We start from the raw sequence: 27,274 nt of genomic DNA, 5'->3' as shown, positions 1-27,274 counted from the left end.
TTTTTTTCCTTTTGGATTTATTTTCTCTTTGAACAGTGTTATTTTTTTTCTCTTTATCTTTACTATTTCTAGTCCCAGTTCAGCTCTTTGTATTTATTATTCACCTTCCCTCTGTTCAGTCTGCTGTTTTCTCTGCTTCACTCCCGTCCTCTTATCTACTGATTCCTTTCTGCACACACTCTTTTTATTTTCCTCTGATTGATCCTTCTAGTTGGTTTTTCAAGTTCACCTCTCCATCATTTCTAAGTTTCTTGATTCTCATCATTCTCCACTGGTTCCTTGCTTCGTTTTCCTTGTTGTGTCCATTGCACAGCCTGTGCCAGAACTTTTGTGTCCTGTTTTACCTGCAATCATTAGAAGTTTTCTCTTGTTAAAGCTGCAGTGTGTAACTTTTATGAACAAAATGACATGGTGGCCAAGAAAACTAGCCTTACACTGGAAAAACTAAATAGATGCCAATCCTGGAAGAAAACTTGAAGAAAAACTTGAAAGAGACTGCAAACAACTTGAGACTGGACCAGAGGTTCACCTTCCAGTACGAGAACACCACTGAAAATTCAGTCTGATCTAAACAAATCATTTACACCAAAGCATATTTGTAAGTCGCAGTGATTTAATTAAGATTTTAAAATAGACCTTCATCCAATCTAACTGAGCTTGAGCTATTTTGGAAAGAAGAATGCACAATAAAAAATCTGTCTCTGGATCAGAAAATCTGGTAGGTATTCTAACAGAGTTGCAGAGGTAATCGCAGCAAACGTAGTTTCTACAAATCGTTGATGCAGGCAAGCAAATAAAAAACGAAAACCACACTTTTCCTTTCACTCACAGTTCTGAGCTATCCTCTGTTGATCTACAACATAAGACCCTCATAAAATATATTCAAGCTTGTGCATGTTACGTGATAAAATGCGAAATATCTCAAATGGTCTGAATGCCAAATTCTGCAGATAAAACCAACATGTCCCCACCACCACCGCTGCCCTACGGATGCCTTTTGCGAGTCATCATACCATGATTACTTGTACACTCAAGAAGAGGACGTTCCAGGAGGCTCGAGCTGGTGACAGAGAAACTTATCACGGCTTATGATGGATCAGAAACCATCTAGAAATGCGGTATAAGCACGGTGTCATTTCCACCAGTGTTTGAAAGAACAACATGCCAAACCTACCAACAGAAATAAGTAAGGGTGATAAAAATATTATAACTGAACTCTAATTGGAATAAGTGAACAAATATGATCTTTGCTGTTTGACATTCTTGGCTTGACTTGCATAAACATGAAAACACACTCTGCTCAGATCAGAAGGAGGAGAACATGTTCCTGTGACAGTTGGTTCTGTGCTTCAGTTATGGTTCTCTTCACATTTCATTGGTCTGATTGAAAGCATGGTTATCACACGGCTCCATAACTCACACAATTAAACGTTTCAGTCCAAACTCAACTGTTTACAATGATTTTTATTAAATGTTTCTTCCAGGAATAGGAGACTGGCAGTTATCCAAATGTTTAGACCTCAGTCACACTTGTGTGCCTCACATTAAAACATACTACAGAAATACATGGCTTTTACTGCCATGTAACTTTTATAAAACATATGATTTTTGCATAGTTGTTAAAACTGTCACCATGCCATGGCAGTATAAATGAGACAGATAACCAGTGAAAACAAGTCTAACTTATCCACCTCGTTGTAGTGCTGCTATTATTAAGAGGAACTCCTGGTCAAAAACAACCAGTCGGAGCTAGAAGGAAGGTCTTAGTGTTGTCAATCAATCTCGTAGCTCTGCTTCACGTGCTAATAGTGGAGAAACAACTTACCGTTACAGAAAAATTGTTTATTCGCCAACATCAATGTGTATACTAACAAGCCTGAACATTCATGACAGGCTCTGTTGTGGTGAACTAGCTGTCGCGCAAAAAGGTGAGGGTGTGAGCAGCTTGTACACAAGGAGGATTGACAACGCTGACACCCTCCTCCTGATTGGTTGCTCCTGATTAAGCTGTGTATTCCTGAAATTAGCACTGGGAGCACTGGGAGAAGGCGGAGAAGCTTGATTTTTTTCCCCCCTCTTATACCACACTGTCACCACAGAGTGACAGTTTTAACAAATAAAAAAACATTATATGATTTTATATTTTATAAAAGTTTTAAGAAAATAGCATGTCCTTTTAATTTGACCTTTTGCTCAAACAAGCTACCACAATATTCTTTTATATTCTTGATTTTATATTTGTCTTTGCGAAGCATTTTGTGATTTTACTGTCTGTGTTTTACGGTGGCCGACAGGTGCAAATGCGCAGCAAATTTTACTTACTTACAATTTATTTGACATGTTGAAGACAGAGTTATACTACAACGTTGTGCTACTTTAATGTTGTGGCAGGCTAGCAGTACTGTGTCTTACTGTCATGCTAAACTATGCAGGCACTTTATCTGCGCTGATGAAGATTTAATACAACTCCGCATTCCCGATGCTTGGAGAGGCTTCAAATGACAGCTGGTCGACCCATTTTTTTATTATATTTTAAATTAATTCAACTAATAATTTAACCCCCTGACGTCCCTCATACACTGTGCATAAAGAATTCTCAGATCTTCATCTGATGATTGGAAGTATAAAAAAAACATAAAGATGGTGACATCAAGACAAAAGTACTGTATCATGTTCTGATGCAGATGAGAGCTGAAATTTTCACCTTTGGTCCTAAATCACATGTAAAATATACAGCAGGCATCCATCATAAGAAACAGAAGCAAACAGCAAGACTGAAGATGGTATCACAGAGGCTGTGGAATATTTCAGATAGCTAAATTCACCAACACTAAACAAAGCAGGTTATCAGTTCACACATTTTCCTGACTGGGTCAATCAGTAGTACTCCTGCATTCTGTTCAAATCTAATTTATGGAACATCCTTAATCATGAGGTACAACTCACTTAAAAAAAAGCACAAAAAATTAACAATTTCAACTTCACCAGAAACCAAGACACACATGTCAGGTTTGTGAGATTTCTCTACTTGCCAAATTTGACGTGAACTCAGTTTGAAAACTGAAATGATTATAGTGTGAGCATACATGTGAAACCTTTTTCATGTCTTGTTTTTCCCTTCAAAGATACAGTAAAGATGGAAGTTACAAGACTACTGAACATGAATGGACTAGTCCTTTAAGCAAGATATATTTTATATGTGCATTACGCCACCTACTGTTTGTGCAAAGTATCATAAAAATAGGCAACATCCACCCACAAGTATTTGGTATTTTCAATCCCCACATAATATCACGGGATAGGAAATATACCATGGTTTTTGTATTTATTTTTACACAAAAACATTAGCTACTTATATTCATCAAGTAGCTGAAACAAAACTTCAGCTACTTGATGAATATAAGTCAATATATTGTGGCTCCTGATGACTTAGTTCAACTGAAACTATCACACTGAACTCAGACAAAGAAGCCATTTCTCCAAAGCAGCAACATAAAAAGACGTGTGAGCAAGTTGGCCTACAAACTTGACTCACAAGTTTTGTCTGGAGGAATGAGCCAAATGTCCAGCAAATTACCATAAGAAGCATGAAGTACACCCAAAACATTTGACCCAATTTACAAATTTTTAGTACCTTTATTTGAATATCAGAATAATAAACTTCCCTTATTCTCTGGCTTAGTTTTCTGGTATTTAGCACAAAATAGAAAAGCCGTAGGTCTTTTCATGCATTGTAAATACATTCCCAAATGATTTATTTGAGATTTTTGAGAAAGTAGAAAAAATGTTTTTTATCAGGATGGGAAGATTTCCTTTTTAAATAAAATTTAATCTACACATTGCACCTAAAATAAACAAACTACTCATATATTTAACTTTAACTTTAAAAATGGTCAAACCAGAAGAAGGCGAAAGAATGCAAAGCTATAAATTTGAGATTGTAGTGGAAAAATTATGAAAACATGGTTTCTGTGATGGGAAAGAGGAGGAGGAAGAAAGTGAAGAGGAGGAGGGTGCAGGGGATGGAAGGAGGGGAAAAAAGAGAAGACAAAAGATCCATAAAAACAGAAAGCATTTGTGGAGGACAGCAAAAGTTGTGAGTATGAGTTCGTTACTTTTTCAACCAACTTTTTACACATTATGTTGTAAGTACACATTCAGGATCATCTGCAGACTTCCAAAAACACTGACTGTAGGAATTATCCATCTGTTCAGGAGCTTGTCTTGTTACATTTGCTACAGACATGTAAGTTGTGCAATTTATGATTAATTGCAATTTTTCAGGAGAAAACAAAAAACATTGGTCCTTAACAACCAAACCTGTGCAGAGAAACGAGTGTATAACAAACATTCGAGTTCAGATTGGCCAGCAACGTTTGTAAAGTTTGTAAGCAGTAACATGTTTTCTGAAAAGAAAGAAAGCTGGGAAAGAATGTGAGAGTGTAGGAGAGGAGGGGTTGAGGGGCGCTCAAACAGGGCACACAAAAGAATTTAAAAAAAATCACATTCTTTTGTGAGGACTCACATTTTGGACTCTAAAGTTGCTCTGACACATTGCACATGGAATGATGCTAGGCGGGAGAGAAGGAAGGGAGGAAAAGAGATCAAGGAGTCAGGCGGAGAAGGAAAAACACATTTACAGAGGTGAGGTGTTTTCCTCAGCTGCTACTTTATCAAGCTGTTTACAAGCCTCCAATAAATACCAGATTAAATAAATGTTGGAAAATTACATCAGGCACTTTTACAGCCACGATAACTTCCCAAAACATGGCTCTGTGCAGCACATCTGTGTTTTTTCGCCAAAGGAAAACTTTCAAGGAAAACATTACTGTGGCTCAGAATGTGGGGAGCATTCACACAAGCCTGGGATTAGAGGAAACATAAACAGCATAGTGAGGATATTGAGTAGTTCCACCATATGAAATCATCCTGACTCTTTTCCTCTTCCTCCAGCTTGTAAAGCTCACCTCTCATAAGTTGAAGGAATGGGCAGCTTCCCAGCGGTCCTGCTCCTCTGCGTTTTCCACGGTAATCGCTGCCAAAATGAACACACAAATCATCCCGTTTAATTACGACCGAGTTGATTTGTTTTTGCATCTTGCGAAACATTCCCCTCCTCTGGTTTCTGTTCCACAGCGCTCACAGCTGTAGTCCAAGCCCAGGAGACCGGTAACGACCTTTTCCTCCTAAGTCACACGCCTGATTGGGACAAGTGAAATCTCTCAGTAGAAGGATGTTGTCCCAGTCTAATGCTGTTTTCTTTTCTTATTTCCAGTGCCACCTGGAGATCTCACATTACCATCTCGTAAGTGTCTCTCTTTTAGAGAAGCCAAATCTGGATGCTTTAACAATGAGTCACTCTGAGCTAATAGCAAACCTGGCATTTGTTGCAAAGATAGCTTAAATACCAGCAGAAATTGCAGTGGTAAAGGATATAAAAGATACCTCCAAAAACTCTGTCGCTTCCTGAGTTTGAGACATAAGAACTTACTGATTGATAGGCTTGACAAAATGCTGCTGTGGTGTCTTCTGTCAGTCTTCTCTTGATGCTGGTGTGGGGATGCTGCAGGAGAAACACTCTGTACGCTACAGATTTTGGTTGAACAGCAAAGTTTTAAAATAACACTGTAGCTTAAGTCGGCATGACCGAATTGCGAGAAAATCCTGGCCCAATCATAGTGAAATCCCGATCATTGGACACCATCCCGTTTACAGGGTTCTGGCCAACACACTCCCGTCCCCAAAACTTACATTATCAGATGCCTGTCTTCCTGATGTAGGCATGTTCAGGTCACGGCGGTGGTATGTCTGCTAAGGCAACCGGAGTCCATATATGAAACTTGTTTTTTGAACTCTCCTCTTGCCCATTGCCAAGAAAGTCCTCATGTGATCAGACATTACATCACATTGGTTCAGATCTTCTGAGGTTCGCTTGTTTACATCTAAATTTAAATCCTAGCAAACTAAAACCTTCAGTCGCCTTTCTACAGGGATGAGAATGTTTCCGTTTCCTGTCACTCATAAATATACCCACTAAGTCTACTATATAGAGAATTAGTAGAATCCCATCAACACATATAGAGACTTGGTGGGATTGCTTTGTACTGCGCTAATTGTCATTAGGAATGGGAAAAATAGATAATGCAGAATGCATCAAGGCTTTATTCTTGGGGCACTTTCATTAAATATTTATGGTCCCTTTCATTAGATGTATATTTTCATGACAGTGCTTCAATCGCTGCATTGAGTCTCTGTAAGACAATCAATGTTCAGTATTCTTAATGCTCGTTAAGACGCTGAGTCTTATTGGACCCACATATATCTTAGAGCATGTGGTCAAGTATAAAACACATACATGATCCTCAGATACACAGACACCTTTTCACTCTTATTTCACAAGATCAGAAATAAACAAAGGGAGGCAACATTAATTTCTAAGATCTTCAGACCAGAAATGTATCGGAAAATGATTCCTGCTTCTTTAAATCAAGACTAGAACATGATTGTTTGCAGCATCTTAGTGAAGCCAAGATATTATTGCATCGTTTTACTGTTTGTCTTAAAGTTGTATTTACAACTTTTTTTTGCTTTTTTATGTGATGCTTAGATGGTTCTATTCTTTTCTAATTCACTTTCTTACTGTTGCATGCTCAGGCTGCAGGGAGGAGATGTATCCTTGCACCAGGATGTACTCAGTTCACAGACCTATCAAGACGTGTCTCGGCAGACTTTGTCTCTACAGGTGACCTGAAACCTTCACAGAGGTTTAATTTGGGCTCTTTGGGAGCAGCTTCATTTCAAGGAGTTCTTGATGTTGCTTTACTCATCACAAATTTATTTTAAATGAGTTTCCCTTCACATTTTATGCCCTGTCAATATTTATTTCAAGTTTCTAAAGGTCTTTCAAGTGTTTCTTCCTACTGTGGCTGCTTTGCTAATTTCCTGCTCAGCATGGGATCATTCTCAAAGCTGTTTTTTACTTTTAATTAATCTGTGACCTGTGACAGAGTGTCTTCAGCCAGAAATTTCTTCAGGATGGCTACGAGACAGGAGATTCTTCCTGCCCACAGCCATTAGTATCTACAACAACTCTTTGAAGAGAGTTGTATGAGTTAGAACAACTAAATTCCCTTTGGGATTACTAAAATATTCACACAAAAAAGGTCCTAATCTCAAGCGATGGACCAGCGTCTTTCATCAAGACACTTTTCCGACAGATCTAAGAAAAACACTGAGAATAAAAGTTTGACACAAACCAATAGATTTGCACCAACAAACTTGCTTCACTTTCAGGTTTTCTGTCAGATGTTTGGTTTTGTCCAATTTCTTCTTGGATGAAGTTGAAAGTTGAAAGCCTTGTTTACAGTGTAGGGAAGTCTTTATTAAGGCAGAGTTAAAAGATTACAAATCTGACCGTAAATGTAACGACATTTGTGGAGAACACGTTTTCCAAAGTAATAAATGCAAATCAGAATCTTTTTGTTTTATGCAGTTTAGAAGAAAATCTGCTTGACATTTTCAACTTAAGTCACCACTACACTGTGTTTGAAAGGGAACTGAATAATAAAACGTACCTTTGGTTCTGTCCCAATCTGTGGGGTGACCCAGTTTGGCAGATACAACTTTCCTTTATTTAGCTATTGCCTGTAAATGTGTGAAAATCTTAACAAATCAAGTTTCTGAAATCACATCCAAAGTAACTAAAATCACTTTTCTCCCTCATTCTGATCGTTAACTTTCACTTCAATCTTATAGATTGAATTATAAGGTTCTGCATTTTTTCTAAAGGTTCCCCATTATACAACTAGTAATATTTTTTAATTTACCATGAAATGCCCAGATGCTTGCAACGCTTCATTAAACATTATTCTGACATAAAGTCGTGTGTTTATGTTTACTTCTGCTGCTGAAACAGCCTTCCACGCGTATATGTGATCAACAACGAGATCTGCGTGCGGACGGTGTGCCAGCAAGACGAATATCTGAAAGGTGAGAAAATCTTTGTTTAAAAACACTTTAAAAAAAATGTTGCATAGTTATCCAGACTTCTGTCATTTATATTTATTTGAAAAAGGAAGTAAGTCAGGAAAATAAGGATACATGGAAGAAGACAGGAAGAAACTGGACAGAGAACAACACAAAAAATGATGGGAGGAAGTATATTAAGAGTAATTAGGAAATACAAGATTGGAAAGGGGGGAATAAAGAAGAAAGGAAGGACACCACAAAGAAGAATGAATTAAATAAAGTCACAAAGAAGAAAAACAGAAAGGATACAAAAAAATGATGGCCAGAAGAAAGGAAAGGAGGGTCAAAGGGAGGATACAAGAATGGAAGGAAAAAGGAGGGTAGGAAAGAAAGAGGATGAAAAGTCACAAAAAAGTAAATTAAAGATGAATGAAGATGAGGGAGGAAAGAAGGAAGGAAGAACATAATATAACTAAAAATAAAGACAGAAAGAAGGACATATGGAAGGAAACGAAGCAAGAAAGAATTAGAACAGGAACAAAGAAGAAAAAGTGAGGGAGGAACACAAGTAGCTATACACAAAAGGAAAGAAGGAAGGACAGAAAAAAGGGACAAAAATAACAATTGACAAAAGAGTAGAGACTTTTATACCAATCCAGACCTGGAAAACAAAATCCAACAAATTCAACTTTTCAAGACTGTGTAGGAACCTTGTCCCAGGCCAGAACATTAAAATGTGTCCGTTTCCTTTCTGACAGCTGAACTGTGCAGAGAGTTGTCTGGGTGGCCCAGACGTATTGCGAGGTCTTCTTCTGGGAAGCGCTGCCGCAGCCGTCGCGACAAGCCGAAGACCTGGGCAAACCAGGCCTGATGTGGCCCAGATAGGAGGTTTGATCCATCAGTGAGGATGGCGCATCAGGGGGGAATAGCAAAACCATAAAGCCAGCAGAAGGAGATCTCCTTCTTTTCAGTTATGTCTTTATTCATGTATCAACCTTTTTATTGTCTGTGAATACTGATGTAACGTTCCGCTCATGAGAGTTTTGGGACTTTATGATCCACTTAAGGTACTGTAGTAATGAGTTATTTTATGTTAGGTAGAAACAGAAAGTAAAACTTCACTGCCAACTTACTTACTGACATTCCAGTTTTGTGCACATCAGTTTAAGCAATAAAACACAACAAAACTTGATTCTGAGTATTTCATTTATAGGTTTATTTTGTTCATTTAAGAAAAGAATGGCATGGTTGATTATATTTTATGTTTCCATTTTCATTATTCTCATTTGCATATTTTTATACACTATACAGCTTAAACAACAAGTAACATTTAGGATAAATACATATAATTTAAGACAATAAACAAACATTTATGGTGTGCTCCGGTCAACACCCATCACCACGCCACTTGTCAGTGCACATCAGACGCAACGCATGATATCGGTGACACATAGTCCAGCTCTTGATACATAATTTCACGACCAAACACACTAACGGACACGTATTAGCTTGGTTCCTTGTTCTGTTTGTCTGCAGCACGCCAAAAATACCTTCACATTTTCAAACAGAATTAACACACTGCAGATAAATCCTTCCTCTGACTGAATGAACTGAGCAGAATCAGACCTGTTGACTGAGCTTCAGAGAGGTCACGACCCAAACGACTCACAATTCACAGCTTAAACAGCTGTGCTGAGAGGAAATGACATAACATAAAAAAATAACCTCTCTTTCCCCTTGAGGCGAAGATAAAAGTATTTGCCTCTTTTCCTTCCCCTAACACCCTCTCCCATCCAGCACTTCCATGTGTCCTGATTTATAGTTAAAACAACACATCCCCACTGGAGTAAGTGCTAAACAGCTGCGCGGCCGCAAGAGCGGAACAGAAAGCGCCAAAGAGCCCGACCACTTCGTAAATCAGCGGCGGGCTGACAAGAGTTCTCTCAAATGAACTCATTCTGCGGTCAACTTCACAATAATCTCAATACGACATTAGAAGATCGCTGCGCCGGACGCACACTTCATGGATTAATACCTACACAGAGAGTCAGCTGTCTGTCAGTGCATATCTTCAGTCTCACAGCTGGAGACCTGGAAAGAAAACAAAGCTGGAGTACATTAAAGGCAAACCCACCAATAACAACTACTGACACTATAACATTTAAAGCAAAATGTCTCTGTACAGAAGGTTAATTCAGTTAATTAGTTGTTGATATGCCTATTATGTTTACTCTGTCAATTTGCAAAGAAACTATTGGAAGGAAGAGGAAGAAAAGAGGGAATATATCGACCCGGGAATCCGCTAAAAACGACCCGGTTAAGACTGCAGCCAGAAATCCAGGACCAAAGCAAACGAGAGAGGGTTACCCTGCTCGGCAGGGAGAGATACGGGACCCCAGACTGGGGAAAATCAATTTGCAAAAACGCTGCATAATTGTATTGTAAAAAAAACAAACAAACAAACAAAAAAAACAGATCACATACAGTATCTCCTCACTTCTGGGCCACAGAGTCAAAGTCTCCCCACAGGTCATTTTTAGCTGTGGATGTCGGGTTGGATGGAGCCACTGAGTTGGAGTTGCTGGAGTCAAGATCTAGCAAGCAGCCTAATGGTTTGAAAGAAAATAACAGACATTAGCTTCAGATATAAGATCATTTTCTGTCCTTACTAGTTTCAGAAAATGTCCAGGTGAAGGACTGGACAGCAAATGAGTAAAACAGCAGCAAAAGTTCCAGAAAACTTAAATTCCTTAAGAAAGATCAGAGAAATATTTATCAAGACTTTTTAAAAAGACAACAGGAACATCTGGCTTCTTGGGATGAAAACATAAAAGATGTTAAGGGTGTCTTATATTTAGTCATGCTGTGTCAAAGTTATATCCTATAAAAAAACCATTTGAGGCTGCAAAATACTTCAAACCGGCCTGGAGGTTCTCCTTCAACTCTCCTAAACAGACAGATCTACTAAAGAATAGCTTAGTTCAAAGCATGTTCACAAGTTTGAATGGCCCAGTCAAAGCCCTGACTTTCACAAAGAGGAAATGACAAAAAAAAAAAATCTATTCTTTACATGTCCAAAGCTGGCAGAGACAAGCCCGAAAACACTTTGGCGTGTACTACATTAAAGTGGTTTTAAAAGGACAAAATATGAAAAAGCTCAGTGTGTCTGAATATTTTCTCTGCATTTAACCGCTTACCTCAGTGGTTTCTGCTCTGTAAATGGCCTCAGTTTAATGTGCTGAGCTTTTAAGATCCTGAAACGTTTAGCCACCACCCAAACACAACAAAGATAAACCCAACTTTGAAACGCAGAAGCAATGACTCCCTGCACTTGCAAAGTTTTCCACTTTATTCTGGAAAAAAACCACACACGCCATACTACAAGCTGTTTTCTTGGGCACACAATCTTTGATAGGGAAACCGTTCCTTGGGGTTCTGTTGAATTTTTCAAATGTTTTAAGCACCAAAACCAAAATTCCATTCACTTTAATTATATTCAGATGGCTGCAGAAATCTCTAAGGAGAGGCATCTTTAAATCTTGGCACATCAAACCAGAGAATAAAGCTTCGACTGGAAACTGTGGTTTTGGTACCGATGCAGCTGTGCTTCAAAAGCCCAGAACACATGCGACATCCAGCACCGCTTATTACATTCACATTCGAACATTTTACAGTCTATTTATTAGTCTTTTGGGTAGGTACTCCTGTGGGTCAGCACATCAGCTCATCACTATGGTAACAGTCAGGGTTGTAGGTACAAGTGCTCCACTGAAAATGAGCCAAAGTAGTACACTGTTGTAATTTGAAGAGTTACACCCATTTATATAAACAATACCACACACTTCTGCTGCGAACTGTGGAAATGGAGCAGCAAGCTGTAAATCACTGCAATAAAATTGGGTAATGTTTACTTTTTTTTCACCATTTGTGAGTTATATTTAATCACTTTTACACGGGCTCAGCCAAACATGCAGTAAATGTGAAGAGAGAACACCTCAGATTAAAATCTATTTTTTTTGCTTGTATTTTTAGCTTCATACAACACACCCCACTCTTTTTGGCAACCGCAGTAAAATGTTTTTGTGACTGTTAATGTGGACAAGAATATGCCAGAAGTCATTACTTACTACATAAAACATAAACTATAAGGACTGTACTCCCCTATCCTCTCATACAACAATAACACATGAACTATCCTCACACACACACACACACACACATGTGTGTGAGGACTGTTTTCCTCACACACATATACAATCTGTAAATCTTATCTGCCATTATTTATCTTGTATTATAAACCCACTAATACATATATAATCCATTTCCTAACATTCTTGTATATTCTGTATAATCTGTGCATATAGCTCCCATATTTATATTTATATTTAGTCTTGTACACCTGTAGATAAATATTTATATCCTGTATAGCACTTCTGGATAGATGCAAACTACATTTCGTTGCTTGTACTTGTGACAGTGCAATGACAATAAAGTTGAATTCTATAATACACTCAAATTGTGCACAGAAGTAAAATAGATATGATGGAATTAGAAAATAAAAAATTGGAAATGCTTAACTGATTTTGCAGTAGCTAATTGTTTGGTTTTGTACCTGACTTTGTTAAAAGTAATTTTTTTTTACCGACACTGGCTTTTCCCCCCCCCCAATAAATAATAAATAAATAAATTCATGCTAAGGGTTTTGAGAAGGGCAAAGATCACATTTTTTCAACCGCTTAAATGTTTAGTAAACAAAATCACAAGAAAACACACTGAGATTGGCTAAAACAGCCATTTAGGTGGATTACTTCTCCCAGTTGTCATGCTTTAGGAGTACTTACCGGTGTCAGCGCCCCCTGCTGTTGGCTGTGTGTTAAGATTGGTAGCTCTGGATGAAGGTGGAGGTGCCAGCTTGCCTCCAGGTGGAGGCGGAAGGAAACCGAGGCCTCCTGAACTCTGCGGACGAGACCTGTCCTTTTTCTTCGATTGCTAGATAACGACAGGATCCATGTTGGATGGTGTTGGATTGAAAGCAGTACAACTTTCAAAAGACCTCGACAGATAAACAACATCCAGTGTTTATCTGAGACCCATTTGAGTTTCAGAGGAAAACATTTCTAAAGCATCGCCCCTTTTATTTTTGAAGAAAACCAAAAACTAAATACCACCGTAAACACAGTTTTGACATTTCAAACTTAACTAGAAATCACAAAAAAATAAAGGTACCCCAATGTTTAGAGTGATGGTTTGTCCCTCTTTGAAGCCCAGATCGAGTTTAGGAGTAGAGTCCGGAGTCTGAGCCTGTTTTTTAAACTCGTTCTCTTGTTTTACCCACCTAAGGGAAGACCAGAAAAAAAACAGAAAGATGAAAATACAAAACATAAGCATCGATCACAACTCAAGTGGTGACAGTTCACATTGTTAAAGCTGCTGCTTACTTGAAATGGTCCTGAAGAGCCACATTGAAATCGAATGAATCACCTCGGTCTCCAAACCCGATGCCTATGAACGCGCTGCGGCCTTCCAGAAGAAAAACATGGATAAAAACATTCAGAAGGATATTCCAGCCAAAAAGACAGAGGGCAACTCAGACAGAAACTGTTTAAACGACGCGCGTTTTTTAAGTTCAAGAGATTTTTTTTTAATCGGTATCTGACCTAAAAGTTACTACAAACTTCTGAACTAGACTTTCAGTGTGTTATTTTTGTAAATTCTGATTTGTAGTGCATCACTTAGTTAGAAGAGATGGTAGCCATGGGTGGCAACTGTAACACAAGTATATTATAAAATACAGACATGATGAGTACGGAGGACTTTGTTTAAGTCTCTACGCTTCAGCAAGCATGAAACAGGAAGTTAACTAGCAGGTGCTACCTCTACTCAGAATGCCCTTTATATTTTGTGTAAATTAAACCACTAAATTATCATTCTCACTTAATTCATCAGTTTCTTGATAATATGAAACAAATACATTCCTGCAGCATCTTTCGATTCAGTCTTCTTGAGTTCAAACGTGTAGTTAATTACAGAGAATATGACTACGTGAAGTAGAGTCCAGCTGCTCGGGCAGGTTTTTCAGCAACTTTGCTATGTTTGCATGCTTTAAAGCTACAAACTGTGGTGAAGCTTTAAAAGATCAAACAAATGTCAGTAAGTAAGGGTACCAGTTAGGAGAAGGGTCCAAAATACTTCTAGAGCATAACATAATACTTGTATGGTGCAGTAAAGAGTCATTAGTAATTAGACTAGATATGTGATAACAATGACTTTACAACAACTGGAAATTTTAGTAAAAGTATCAAACAGACAAGACTACAAGTACTCAGAGAGGCTGCACACAAGACCGACAGTAACACTGAAAGGAAACTGAGCTGCAGGAAGTACGTTCTGGTTGGGTTCTACATGCGACAACAATCTCTTGTGTTGTCCATATGTCAGGATGAAGGAGTACGGTGACAAAACACAACTGTTTTCTTCTGGTGAAAACATCCTGGACCAGCTGAAATCTGCCAAGAACGTTTTGGAGAATGAGTTTAGATTTGACAGTTAACATTAGTGCCATAATTCTAAAAGGTATGTTTCCTACAAAAAAAAAAAAAAGCACCAAACATCAGCAAAACCACACCATAATGACAGTGAAACAGGTGGTGGCAGCATCATGTCATGGGGTTATTTTTCTTTAGATGAATGGGGTTACTCTATCAGTGCTGGCCTGAAACTTTTAGATACATACTAAGAAGCTGAAGATGGAGAGGGGTTTTATTTTTCAGCATCATCCAGTCCAACCAGGCATCCAGATTGACCAAAAAATGAGTTCAGCAGAAGAAAAATAAATTCTGGAATAGCCTAGCAACTCCAGAACTAAATATGACCAAAAAAATAAATCTTTGGGTGACCTGATGGGGGCTGTGGACAAGAGACACCTCTGAATCTGATACAGCTGGAGAATTCAGACATTAGAATGGACAAATATTACCAAGAAAAGATGTGAAATACTAATGGACTCCTAAAAAAGGAGATTGAATGCGAAATATAAATCAAAAAGTCTTTAATAAAGAATTAGTTTGAAAATGTGCACACTCTCTCTGCACCCTTTTTTTTTTTTTTTTACATGTGCCCCCAAACAGATCTGTTTGTATTTCTGTTTTTGAACAATTTGTCAGCGATGTTTCTTAAGTCACAAAAAATCTTTACATGAATGCTTCACTTTAAAATCCACTTTAAAAACGCACTTTGTGTATTTTGCTGCAACTTGACCTATTGAGCTGATTAGGTTCGTGGTATCAGCGCAGTAAGTGTGCAAAAGGAAAAGGGCGCTCTGCGAGTCCTGGCAGACAAGCAACGTTTTCACATACAAGTTCAGCGTTTTGCTGAGAAAGGTGGAACAGCTGTGTTAAACGCCAGGATTTTTCCTTTGTTTTGCTGCACTTCTTGTTTGCAGAGAACTGCATCCAAACTCTGGACAATCCTATTATTATAAGATGGCTCAAATATTTAGAGACCTGCAATAAACAGTTTACTCACCGTTGTCATCTTGGATCCGAAGCACAAAGTAACGGCTTGAGTCACTGACTGTTTCCACTGCGATGCCAGGGTATTCCTCCACTGGTGCTTGGGCAAACAGCTCCCCTGCAGGGTCAAAACGAAAACATGTGAAGCTCAGCTCCAAGACCTTCATGGGAAAATGAAATACAAACAAAGGGAGACAGATTTAGAGCCTTGGAGGAGTATTCAAACACATTTGAACCGTTTCATATCGTATCCTATTAAAACCACAGCCTCAAAGTCTTTTATTGGGTTTTCTTGTGACAGAACAAAGTAGTGCATGATTGTGAGGTAGAAGTGAAAGACCAAAAAAACAATGCCCTTTCGAAGTCCCATTTCGGCTAAGTTTGACTCAGCTGTGTAGGAGAGAAAACTATGCTCTGGTAAGAAAATGCCAAAAATAAACTGTTTGGTCAACATCTCCCTGGAAACATCATCCCCACGTTGAAATATGGTGACAGTGTCACGCTGTGGAGATGCTTTTCTTCTGAGTGCACAAGGAAACAGGTCAAAGTTGATGGAAAACCGTTGATGGTGAAGCAGACGGCGAGAAAACTCATTACAGGCTACAAATAAATCGAGCCTGAGAAGAGAACAAGCCTAAACATTCAGCCAGTGCTACAATGGATTGGTTTAAATCAAAACTAAATTATGTGATAGAATGGCCCAGTCAAAGGCCACACCTTGCATTTTCTATTTAGACTTGAAAAATATTGTGAACAGAAGTTCTGCCTGGAATCAGATGGAGCCTGAGCTATGAAAAATGACCAAAACTGTTAGCCTATAGATAAACTTCAGAGACACATCAGACTGCTGTAGCTGATGCAAAAACTACAAATCTGGAAGAAAATTAAGAGAGCACTGCACTGAACCCCGTGAAAACCTCCTGGTTATTCCACCAAATATTGATTTCTAAACTCTTCCTCTTGAAATGTAGCCAGTTAAAACATCAGTGTTGTTGTTTCTAAATGAATATGAACTTGTTTTCTTTGCATTATTTGAGGTCTGAAAGCGCTGCATCTTTCTCCTTACTTTGACCATTCCTCGTTTTCTGCAAATAAATACCAAATCTTTGCTTGGAATTTCAGAGATTTGTTGTCAGTAGTTCATTGAACAAAAGAATAATGTTAATTTTACTCAAACATAAAAATATAAAAAGTAAATTCAGATAAACCAATCATTTTGCAGTGGTCTCTTAATTTTTTTCCAAAGCTGTAAACACAGAACAGGGTTGAAATGTAGCCAAATCCAGGCCAGTTTTGCAGAAAATAGGGGTGCGGCAATAAATCAGTTGGCCAATAAAATTGACCCTATTTTCTCAATTTCGGGTGTTCAGCCGATACATGTGACACCAATTATATTGATCTTCGCAAAGGCCTGAAAATCAGCCGCTGTCTCCTTATGCTCTGCCATGAGCGAAGGCTGATTGCCAGACCCGCCCGCCAGGTCACATCTTCACTTACGTGGTTAACAATAGTCACTGTTGCCAACTTAGCGTTTCGCTATAATATTTAGTGACTTTCCAGACAAAAACAAAATAGGTATTGGCCAAAATCGGAATTGGCAGGTCAGGCTTTTTAAAGATCAGTCATCGGCCAGAAAACTCCAATTGGTACTAGGAAATTAAGGAAGCCATGTATCCTTCTCATTCTGCTTTACAATTACGCACTACTGAATGTTGAAGTATCACATGAAAGTCCAAGAAATTACACTGAAGGTTGTGGTTGTAACATTACGAAATGGAAAAGATTCAAGGTATATGAATACCTTTCCGTAGCATTGTAAATATGAGATTTTTTTTTTTTATTTCAGCGTAAACAGCTCACTTGGGGTAACCTTGGATATGATGAGTAACCCGACAGCAAGTGGGGAAGCAGAAGACTATACATAGTGAAGTGATTTACAGCTGTGGCAGTAAACCACAGCACTGTCCTGTCTGCTTTTCTTTTCTCACCGGACACTTTGTCCTCCAATTTCACAAAGGCTACTTTGCCTCGAGCCGTCACACGCATGCGTCCCGTCCAGTCAGGAGCATCCAGCTTCCAATCAGCAGCCCTGACACACACACACACACACACACACACACACACACAGAGAGGGAGTTTGTAAGATGCAGGTAGGCACAGATTACTATGATTCATCACAGTTACAGCATCCACATATTTTCTGAGTAAGCCAAGCATCAGACAGACTTTTTTGGGGGGTTTTGACACTGGCTAAAATATTACATACACAGGCTTAGTCACTGTGGTCACTCGTCAGTCTCTCATTGGACTCAGACGTATACTAATGTTTGCAAGGAGTGATGAGATTCTGAAGAAGCTGTTTGGGCTTCGGCTTACAGCCCAGTAAATTAAACGAGAGGTAAATAACTCTGTCAGATCTTTAACATAATACATTATGGCCACGTTGTAGCATCCAAACTTGACACAACGGCATTAGGACGACCTGCTCGAGTGTCCTTGAGTGAGACTAGTCTCTTAAGATGCTCTACTTAAAAGGCCAGAGAGGCTAAATTAGAGCCCAATCACAAAATTAAATGTTAACATTTTTTCACCAATGCTATCAGCTACCTTATTTAAATTAAGAACACAAACCAGCCACAATTGATAAGATAAGACGCTTCCCATCTTCGGTTTTAATGGCTATGGTTCGGTTATGACCTTGTGAACATATAACAACAACAAAAACAACCAGCACATCAACTATGACCTCCATAATAATCCCGTCAGGCTGTTGAAACTACGACAACACCTCACGGAAACCGCCGACGGATGCTGGGTCTAAAGCTCTCCCCCACGGCCTCACCTGACAGCCCGGTTAGATGCTCTCGGAGGGATGCGGTAAACATTTACTTCGGGTTTGACACACAGAATCGACTCATAGTCGAGCTGACCCTCGGACGCCATCTTGACTGCTACACAGCTCGCCGGTGGTGGTTGTTGTTGTGGTGGTGACGGTGGTTGTCCGTTCGGCGTTAACGGTGGCGTAACCGTAATTCAAGGTGTAGCTGCGCACAAACCTTTGAAGAGACGCTGCGCGATTTCTACCGTAGTTAGAGGCGAGGATGGCAAAACAAAAAACAAACAAAAAAACCCAACTTGTTTTATAGGAACATGAGTAAAAAGTTTAATAATCAGACAAAAAGAAAGGAAGAGGGAAAAACTGTAAAGTATTTTAAAACAATATTTGGTCTTTATTGGAAAGCTGCAGAAAACAATAATGCTGGCAGTCCTGATTTAAAGAAGCAAATCTGAGGTTTTCAGAAAACCTTCCTGTTGATATCTTGTTTTTTGTCATTTAGGTTTATTTGAAACTTAAATGTTTCAAATATCATTTATGTAAGCTATAACAAAGATAACCAAATTAGACACAACATTCTATTTTAAATGTCTAATTTATTTTATTAAGGATAAAATAAAGCAAACATGACTTTTGCAAAAGAAAAGCGCACCTGTGCCTCATAATTGGATGACCTTGTAACACTTGGCAGTGTTTTCGACAGTGCCCATGTCCAGTCCTCAAGAGGTACTAAACACACCTGAATCAAATAAGTGATTCATTACCAGTTATCTGTAGAGCTGAATGACTGAATGCTGATGAGATCTAATCAAACAAACTTCTTATTCCAGCTGGTGAGAACAATGTTAAGATTACAAAATGTTATGTGTTGGTATTTTACCATCTGTTTATATAAAATCTGCAAACCCATCTTTGAAACTTCATATAGAATATCTCAGCTTAATTTTAATGTATCTTTAACATATTGTAATTACTATTATCAGTGTGTTGAATTATCCTACCCAGAATAGTGTGTAAAATATTAGCAGCAATTAACAAGAACAAACTATGATCAATATAAATGCACAGCAGTAACACAGAACTGTATGTTTTTGTCTATTTTATTTTCACATTTTCATTTTGCCACAGAAACAGCAAGCAGAAGCTCCCTAATATTGGCCTTGCTACAGCTTTAAAACATTTTTTTCCTCAGTTTTTTCTTTCATCATTTCTCAGTTTAGCAGTTTTCTGTAGTGATAGACAACATCTAATTCTCTCTTTTGTAATGGGATAATAATGCGCAATGGGAGCACCAGAGGGAGTCAGGAAAATATTTCACAGTCCAAGAAGCCTGAAGGCATCTCTTAAATCTTCTGTCTCACATGGCTAAGAGAGAAGAAAAGAACATTATGATTAGTTTAAAGTTTAACTTTGGATTTGGGAATCACAGACATTGTGTGTTAAAAATTGAACCTGAAGAATGCGGTTGAGTTTCCTTGTTAGCCGGATACAGTTTTGGTGCAGCCCATCCCACGGCTTGAACTTGCTTTGACTTTTTGCCACAAAGGTCTGCCAGCAGTAAAAGTAATCTAAGGGAGATTTACAACAAAAATAATCAATTTAACAAAAATACAGGACATAAAATCCAGAGAAAAATCTTATTCCCAGTTTTGTTAAATTGGTCTCATACAAATGCAAACCCTGACCTTTGTAACTCATGACTGTGATGTGCACGCCAGCTTTTTTCAGCATTCTCAGTCCCTCTCTTTCACGGCTGTCCTCCAAGTCGCAGAAATAAAGCCGGGATACAAAGATCCTGAGGCGGAGGTTGGGGGTCTGGTGGAGGAACTGAGCCAGTCGGAAGGAGCAGTTTGCACAGGGAGACCAGGAGCAAAACCAGGTGATGGAGTAGCTGACTTTTCTCTCACCAGTGACTCCATAACCCCACAGGCCAGGGCACAAGGCTCCCAGGTGGCGCAGGAAAAGCAGCTACAAACGTAAAGGAATCAGATAAAGATAAGATAGGAGCAATAACAAACAAAATTTACAGTTACTTTAACTCCGTCTTGGGGAGTGATCCACACAAGATATTTTCTGTTTTGTCATGTACATTTAATTTTATTATTCTGATGGAGATCCAGTCCTACATTGGAACAATTATCATAAACTGCCCAGTCGCACAATAACCTCACACAATCTCTTCAAAAACAACACATAATTTAGTTCCATTAAGTTGATTATAGTTTCTAGGAACTTTTGTTGTGTTGGATCTTTTGTAGTCCTGGTGTATAAAAGTAAAGTGACACAGAGGCCCAATTCTCTTGGCCACTTGGTAAAATGGGACAGACAAGAGAACATACCATTCAAATTAGGTAGATGTAAGTTGCAGTTCACACTTCAGGGCATGCTACAAGAAAATAGCTTCTTACCTAAAATTGCCCATAGTTACATTCAGGTCAAAAAGTCTATTCTGTCCTACCATTACAAAAATGAACATATGGAGTTTTCTACACTTTACTGGAAGTTTAATTGGAACTGTGAGCTTTTATCAGGTAAGACTAAAATTATAAATGTAACTCAAATGCCATAAAACTCATGACCAGAGGAAGATGTGACGTCACACACAGCATGCGGTGAAGTAAATATGAATGCAAACCTAGAGCAAGGCATCTTCAGCTCTTTTTAATACCAGGACATTTCAAATAAAAATCTGCACTCTGAGGAAAAACTAAAAATGTAAGGTCAGGAAGGTCAGAATAACTATCCAAAATGTATACCAAAAAAAATAAGGTACAAATGAGGTCAGTTCAGCCACTGGAGTTGAATCCTGTGGATATCCTGAATTATAAAGAAAAAAGAGAGGATTTGAGAGAATTCAGGACTTGTTCTGCTCCAAACATATGAAATGTCACAGGAAGAGACTGAGCAATGTCCTGATGGAAATGTAAAAGGAGTAGAGGTGCTATTAATCATTTCTTTTGTAATTTTGTTAAAAATAATTTAACATGCTGGTAAATGTGTGCAACCACAAGTTCATAATTCTTCACTCTGTCTTGCACCTGAACAACATCATCTGATCACTTACCTCCACATGGCAGTTGTTGCGGTTGCGGAGATGTCCAAAGTCAAAGGACAGGGAGTCTGGTCCCACTCGCTTCTTCACCACAAAGCAGAGGTATGTCTCACATCGACCTCTTGCCCAGCGCAAGTTCTTGTAATGATAGATGAATTTTTTTCTGGGTAATAGTACCCTGTGAAAAATGGAGAAAGATTCAAGCTGAAGAGATGTGTGACAAGCTTAATACTAGACAGGTTACAGATACTTTTTCGAAGCATCCAATAAATGACTCATCGTGTTATGGTGTACAGCTCGTTAGTCATTTACAGATATGCTATTGCAGTAAAATCCACCGCCAAATCAGGTCTGGAGCTCAATGAATCATTGAGAGGAGCCGCTGGTTTAAATTTTAATCTGAGGAGTTAGAGTAAGAAAGTCATGTAAAATCTGTGGTTAACTAAATTAGGTGTGATGGGCAGCGGAACAACAGCTAACATTCACTACCAAAACCTTTTCTCACTCTCAGTTTCACAACTTTTAGTGAAACCAGGACAGTTGTTCAGCAGTTATTAATACTGAAACCTTGATTTTGCTCTATTGAAGAACCATAAATTAACATCAAAGTGTGGTTGTGTAATAAATGTATTTTTAAAAAAAGAATTAAAACCTCCCGATTTATTTTTTCCCTTTAACGGTTTGCGTACAATAAATGACAAAACAGAGATGAAGGTGTAAAGTATTAACAGAATTCATCCATTTTGCTCACCTGTCTAGCTTTGTAATCATCTCAAAAGCCGTGCTTCGCCTTGTCACTTGTCAGACTTGGGTATTAAATGGAGGTAAATGAGAAAGAGTGAAAGTGTGTGTATGTTTGTGTGTGCAATTGTGTGTTTGTGTGTGTGTGCGTGCCTGCGTGCGTGTGTGCGTGTGTGTGTGCGTGTACATGCGCGTGTGTGCGTGGGCGTGGGCTTGTGTGTGCTGAAGGGGTTAAAAGGAGGGAACTGAGAACCTATACCTCCAAACATAAACATCCTGCATCAAGCAAAGGCAGCTCCTGGTTGGTCAAAGACATTTTTAAAAGTGAGCTTGGGGCAGGGGGGCGTTATATAGAACAGATGGTTGAATAACTGCTTTCTGTTGTTAAATATTGAAGCTTTAAGTTATTTGTAGTTGTAATTATTTTCTTTTAAAATTCCATTTTGGTTTGACTGACATGAGTTCATCAAGTGATTTGAGAAACTTACTTTTGCAAATGTTTCTCAATAATATAGAAAATCATTGAAAAGTTAATTTATTTAAAAACACAAAACTTGTGTGTTGTCTTCATTATGTTGCGTTTTATGTTTTTGTTGATTTCAGAATTGTCCGTTTCTCAGAAAACAGTTACGACCAATTGAAAAAAGATTTTTAGAGCAGAAATGCTATCTAGCCTACGCAATCGTGAAGAAGACAATTTGTTTTTCTAGGGAAAATCATTGTTCCATGTTTATTGAATGTTGATGGAAAATTTAGAGGAAGGAAAAAGTTTAATTGAAAAAGGTGCACAGGAAAAGTGATAAATACAGCTTTGAAGGAATTTTGAAGCAAAGCCCAGGATTTGTTGCGTGCTCATCCTGCCAAAGGTACCAGTATTTGTTTTAAAGACCATGTCGTCTAGGTTCTTCATAGAGAAACGAGGAACGTTGTTGTGATGACCAAGACGTTCACCAACACCAGAGCAGAGACACAGGCTGATTTAGCCTCTGGCTCAACTTACCCAAAAGCTACCATTTTGAATTTATTTATGCCCACAACTAAAATCCTTTATGATCTCATGATGTAGATGTAGCTCACACATTGCACAACTGATAAGTAAAACAAAATTAAAATGTCTATTATGGTAAACACAATTCTTTTGAAACTTATGATGGATTAAATTCACTGTCAAGGATGAAAAACGCTCTTTAAGAAAGAAAAGTCTAAGCACATTACCCATGAGGCTCTTACCTTCACAAACTTCATTAAATGGTGCCTTACTACTAACTATTCGGTTACAAATAGTTAGTTACTGTTCACTAGTTATAAGGGGTGGCTCAACTTACCCTTTGATTCAACTTACCCCAGTTACCCCATAGTTCAATTTTTTTCCACTGAGATAAATTAACTTTCCATGATGCACCTGCAGCTTAGACTGCAAAAATGTAATTTCATTTCGGCACTTTGCAGATTTTATTGAATAATCCCTAAGACCACACATGGGAGGAGTGTTTGACGTTTTTTGTAGACTCTGGTTTCTCACAAACGTCAGAAAATGAGCCAGCTCCCTGAAAACTTTCCAAGCCTTGACCACTGACTTCCACCCTAAGGTTTTCCCAGATCACATAAGGAATAAAAAAAACCTTCCTCACCTTGATCTGTAACTTAGCCCTCCTGCCATTAAAATTTTCCACCTAGCTTGCACCCCTCCACCGCCACTTCCTCAGTCGTTCCCAGACAGATCTGGGTTTTCCCAAACTGTGTCAGACTGAGTAGCAAGTCTTTAATCAGCCTTCCTCACCCTGCGTGTCTGCTGGACCGGTCATCCATCCAGCTGACCAGCCACAGTTTGTCTTTGAACCTTCAGATGCTTTACCAACCAGGTGCCAGACTTTGTATTATTTTTCTCTCATGTTTCCTTTGCTCCGTCTGTTTTAGCTCCTAAGCTCAGTCCGTTTGCTCAGTGGCACTGCCTGCAGCCATGCTGCTTTCCCATGACTCCCCTCACCCTGTCGTGTACTCTGCGGTTGGGGGAATTCACCGTTTCCCAGGGTGGCTGTTTTTGGAGCTCATCTGTGCGGCCATGTCATTAACACTGTCTATATGTTATACATCATCTGGAACAAATTTATCCAATTTATCCAACGATTGTGTGGTGCCCCCAAATTTAGAGTGATTCATGCTTGTGCGTCTGCATGCTCTGAGCGACCTCACATCTTATTGCATTACTCTGACAGTGCACGTTTCTTAATGTCTCCGCACATTAAACTTGTGTGCATTGGTCTCTTTTCAACTTCAAGGAGCTCATTTAATGTCAGACTGTATGTAACCACTTCCCACCCAGTTCTCTGGGCTCCACCGCAGTTGACCAAGGTCATCTCTCAGTCACACGTGAACGCTCACATGCACTATTTCCAGCCCCTCTCGTGCACTTTTTTATTTTTTATTTTTTATTTTGCAGAGGTGCTCTACAATGGCTAGACATGTGCATTTAACCTGAAGTCAGAAGGGGAGAAAGCGAGCGTAAGAAATGTCAAGTCATATTTTCCAAAACCCACCCGCCCACACCCAGCACGCACGCACACACACACACACACACACACATTGCCATACCGTGCAGACGCATGTGACCACAGTTACAAACAGACTTTCTTTCCAGTGTGTGAACTCACATCTGTTTCCTGACAACAATAATAGCTACATATCTGGCGGGTAGAGGCCCAGTTTACAGGTGTCTGCAGTTTGACAGTAATGAGGAAATGACCTGATGCTGAAAAAAAAATGTTGAAAATAATTTTTTTAAAAGTACTTTTGTTTGTAGAAGAAGATACATAGCAGATGAACTTGTTACAACTGCAACTAAAATTGTTCAACTTCAACTACAAATTTGGTTGTCAAAAACTCTAAATTGTTCAGGTATAAATTACATATAAACCATTTAATTAGTAAAGATTTTATTCAACTGTAAATACTACTTTCAATGCTGCTGTCTGAAAACTACTCATACCTCCTGAATAATCAGCTGTGGCGCAACTAATCCAGGCCATCTTTAGTAACATTTGCTAGAGATGTTACGCTTCAAAATACCTGGAATGTTGTTCGTAATGTTTTATTCCATATCAGAAATATGGAAAGAAAATTGTCTAGGGAGATCAGAAAAAGGATTGTTGCCTTGCACAAAGTAATAAAAGGATTCAAAAGAATAGCTGAAAGTAGTTTTGCTAAATGTCACCCTCCGAGGGCGGCACTACGTTTGAAGGAGGTGAGGCAACGCAACAAGATTTGGTGGAATAAGCTTTATTGGTGCTGCAGTTCACCAATACACCGACACCAATTTCTCTACTGCAAAGCACAGCAGCTGGCTTTAGCTTTTGGCCACTTCCACCCACACCAGGTGAAGGGGTGACAAACAACAATAAATTATTTACAAACTCAACACAAAATAAATGGTACAAATAAATATTTACATGCATGCAACTTAGAAACAACTAATCCTAAAGTCAATCAAGAAATTAAATCAAACTTAATAAAACTTCAGAGTATTACCCTTCTTTGCTCAAATGGTATGCTCCACCCTTCTAAGGAGACACACCTGGAAGATAAACCCCAATTAACACAACACACAACTGAAATACAGAAATGAAACAAAAGTATCTATTTTATAAATAAATATCAATTAATAGGGATGGAGCCCCTGGTCTCCATCACACTAAAGTTTAAAGTTAAAGGAAGAGTTGTTACACCACCTAAACCTGGAAGATGAGAAGCTCTCAAGGGCTGCAGCCAGTTTCCTTAGGATTCAGGTGGTCAAAAAGCCTCCACTGATTACAAAAGACATGCACCAAGCAGTGAGCTTCGGTTTGCAGAGTAAAGCACAAAATGAAATATGCCAAACCTGAACTTCAAGAACTGCACCGCAACTCACCGTTAACAAAAAAAAGGCAACCAGAAAATTGAGCTACAATTTGTTCAAGACTATTAAAACAAGCCTGTGAGGTTTGAGGATTCTGTTGTATGGCGCGAAAAAACTGAACTTTCTCTTCTCAGATCAATGGCATGTCTGTAGGAGGAAGAATGAAGCATGGAAAAGAACATCATACCTACAGTGACACATGGTAGTGGCTCAGTGATGCCCTGGGTGGGGCCGCTTTGTTTCCATCCAGCTTTTGTTTTAGAAAATGTTCTAGCAGATAGTAGAGCATTTATGATTACAATAGACTCATAGTTCATTAAGAATCTCTGAAGGGATTTGAAACCTTTAATTTCAGCACGCAAACCCAAGAATGTTAACGAACGTCTAGTTTGCCAATGCAGAGCGAAGTAAAATCCCTCAGGAATGCAGCCAGAAGCTGCTGCCTTCCATGAATCAGGTGTACAGTAGGTCATAACAGCTAAAGGTCGGTGTAGTAAACACTAAAGATGTTAGTCGTGACTCGTTAAAGGTTTGACTAATTTTGAGATCATAGCTACAATAGAAAGTGGCTTTTTATGCCAATTGAGTTGAGCCATTTAAATTTTTTTTTTTTTTTTTTTTTTTTTTTATGCAAACCCCGTCAAGGAAGCACAACTTTACGGATTCAACACTGTATTCATTATTTCCTAATCTTTCTCATTTGCACCTTTAAAAGCATTTTGAAGCATGCATGAGTTTGCATTTCACTTGGAGCCTATTTTTGTCTCCACACCAGGTGTCAAATACCTCCTTCTCACACACGTGTGCATTGTACAGACATCCTGTGGTGTTTACTGGTGCCGCACTGACGCTGCATTGACAATGTCTGTGGTTAGGAGGAGGCTAGATTCGCATTGAGGAAAACATGAGGGCTGCTAACCATATTAAGGTTAGCCTCAGGCAGGGGGGAGGGTTGTGTGCATTTTCACTCTCACATAAACTGACAGTCACCTGCAAACCACACTCTCGCCTAACTCAGAGACCTTATGTGTTCATGATTATTGCATTGCACTTTAATCTGTAAATTATAAACAATCAAACAGGAAACCAGGTTATAACCTGCAATATTTGGTATTAATCTTTACAACATTGCAACATTTATCCTTAAAATCATGCACGATCTGCCTTACAAAAGTATTCCTGCCTCTTGAACATTTTTCCCATTTCTTTATGTGACAGACTATAAAGAATTTTGTCAAATTCAGAATCATCATCAATTCTGTTTATGTTGGCCT

At 38.8% G+C, this 27,274-nt stretch overlaps 3 protein-coding genes across 4 annotated transcripts; 1 reads left to right on the top strand and 2 right to left on the bottom strand.

Annotated features, from left to right (window-relative positions):
* The first annotated feature begins 4,028 nt into the window (after positions 1 to 4,028).
* Positions 4,029 to 9,160, top strand: mfap5 (microfibril associated protein 5). Its single transcript, XM_044115848.1, has 7 exons — positions 4,029 to 4,096; positions 4,954 to 5,028; positions 5,137 to 5,169; positions 5,276 to 5,305; positions 6,655 to 6,742; positions 7,916 to 7,989; positions 8,727 to 9,160. Exons 2-7 carry the CDS (start codon positions 4,986 to 4,988, stop codon positions 8,837 to 8,839), a joined length of 381 nt encoding a protein of 126 aa, XP_043971783.1. The 5' UTR covers positions 4,029 to 4,096; positions 4,954 to 4,985; the 3' UTR covers positions 8,840 to 9,160.
* LOC122830502 (adaptin ear-binding coat-associated protein 1-like) lies at positions 9,161 to 18,533 on the bottom strand. 2 transcript variants are annotated; one of them, XM_044115846.1, is made up of 8 exons: positions 18,322 to 18,533; positions 17,468 to 17,568; positions 15,493 to 15,597; positions 13,407 to 13,488; positions 13,195 to 13,303; positions 12,810 to 12,957; positions 10,466 to 10,574; positions 9,161 to 10,059 (listed from the first exon to the last, which is right to left on the bottom strand). In XM_044115846.1, exons 1-8 carry the CDS (start codon positions 18,420 to 18,422, stop codon positions 9,990 to 9,992), a joined length of 825 nt encoding a protein of 274 aa, XP_043971781.1. In that variant the 5' UTR covers positions 18,423 to 18,533; the 3' UTR covers positions 9,161 to 9,989. The 2 variants fall into 2 exon arrangements, with proteins under 2 accessions (XP_043971781.1, XP_043971782.1); XM_044115847.1 differs by having other exon boundaries at positions 10,453 to 10,574; positions 18,322 to 18,529.
* Positions 18,534 to 19,287: 754 nt separating this feature from the next.
* On the bottom strand, positions 19,288 to 23,122 carry aicda (activation-induced cytidine deaminase). Its single transcript, XM_044117066.1, has 5 exons — positions 23,109 to 23,122; positions 21,380 to 21,545; positions 20,001 to 20,283; positions 19,768 to 19,883; positions 19,288 to 19,680 (listed from the first exon to the last, which is right to left on the bottom strand). Exons 1-5 carry the CDS (start codon positions 23,120 to 23,122, stop codon positions 19,630 to 19,632), a joined length of 630 nt encoding a protein of 209 aa, XP_043973001.1. The 3' UTR covers positions 19,288 to 19,629.
* Between the last annotated feature and the right edge of the window lie 4,152 nt (positions 23,123 to 27,274).

Source organism: Gambusia affinis, linkage group LG05 (genome assembly GCF_019740435.1).
Source record: "Gambusia affinis linkage group LG05, SWU_Gaff_1.0, whole genome shotgun sequence".
In the NCBI taxonomy this organism is placed as follows: Eukaryota; Metazoa; Chordata; class Actinopteri; order Cyprinodontiformes; family Poeciliidae; genus Gambusia; species Gambusia affinis.
Note: the sequence above shows the minus strand (reverse complement) of the source record. Positions and strands in the feature narration are given on the sequence as shown.

Coding starts and splice junctions, on each gene's coding strand:
- LOC122830502 (XM_044115846.1), bottom strand. CDS start 18,422: ATGGCGTCCGAGGGTCAGCTCGACTATGAGTCGATTCTGTGTGTCAAA. Junction 17,569..18,321: donor GCATCTAACCGGGCTGTCAG/GTGAGGCCGTGG, acceptor TGTGTGTGTCAG/GGCTGCTGATTGGAAGCTGG. Junction 13,489..15,492: donor TCGGATCCAAGATGACAACG/GTGAGTAAACTG, acceptor TTCTTCTGGAAG/GCCGCAGCGCGTTCATAGGC.
- mfap5 (XM_044115848.1), top strand. CDS start 4,986: ATGGGCAGCTTCCCAGCGGTCCTGCTCCTCTGCGTTTTCCACG. Junction 5,029..5,136: donor GCTCCTCTGCGTTTTCCACG/GTAATCGCTGCC, acceptor TCTGTTCCACAG/CGCTCACAGCTGTAGTCCAA. Junction 5,170..5,275: donor AGTCCAAGCCCAGGAGACCG/GTAACGACCTTT, acceptor TCTTATTTCCAG/TGCCACCTGGAGATCTCACA.
- aicda (XM_044117066.1), bottom strand. Junction 20,284..21,379: donor GCAACAACTGCCATGTGGAG/GTAAGTGATCAG, acceptor TTACGTTTGTAG/CTGCTTTTCCTGCGCCACCT. Junction 19,681..19,767: donor AACTCAACCGCATTCTTCAG/GTTCAATTTTTA, acceptor CTTCTCTCTTAG/CCATGTGAGACAGAAGATTT.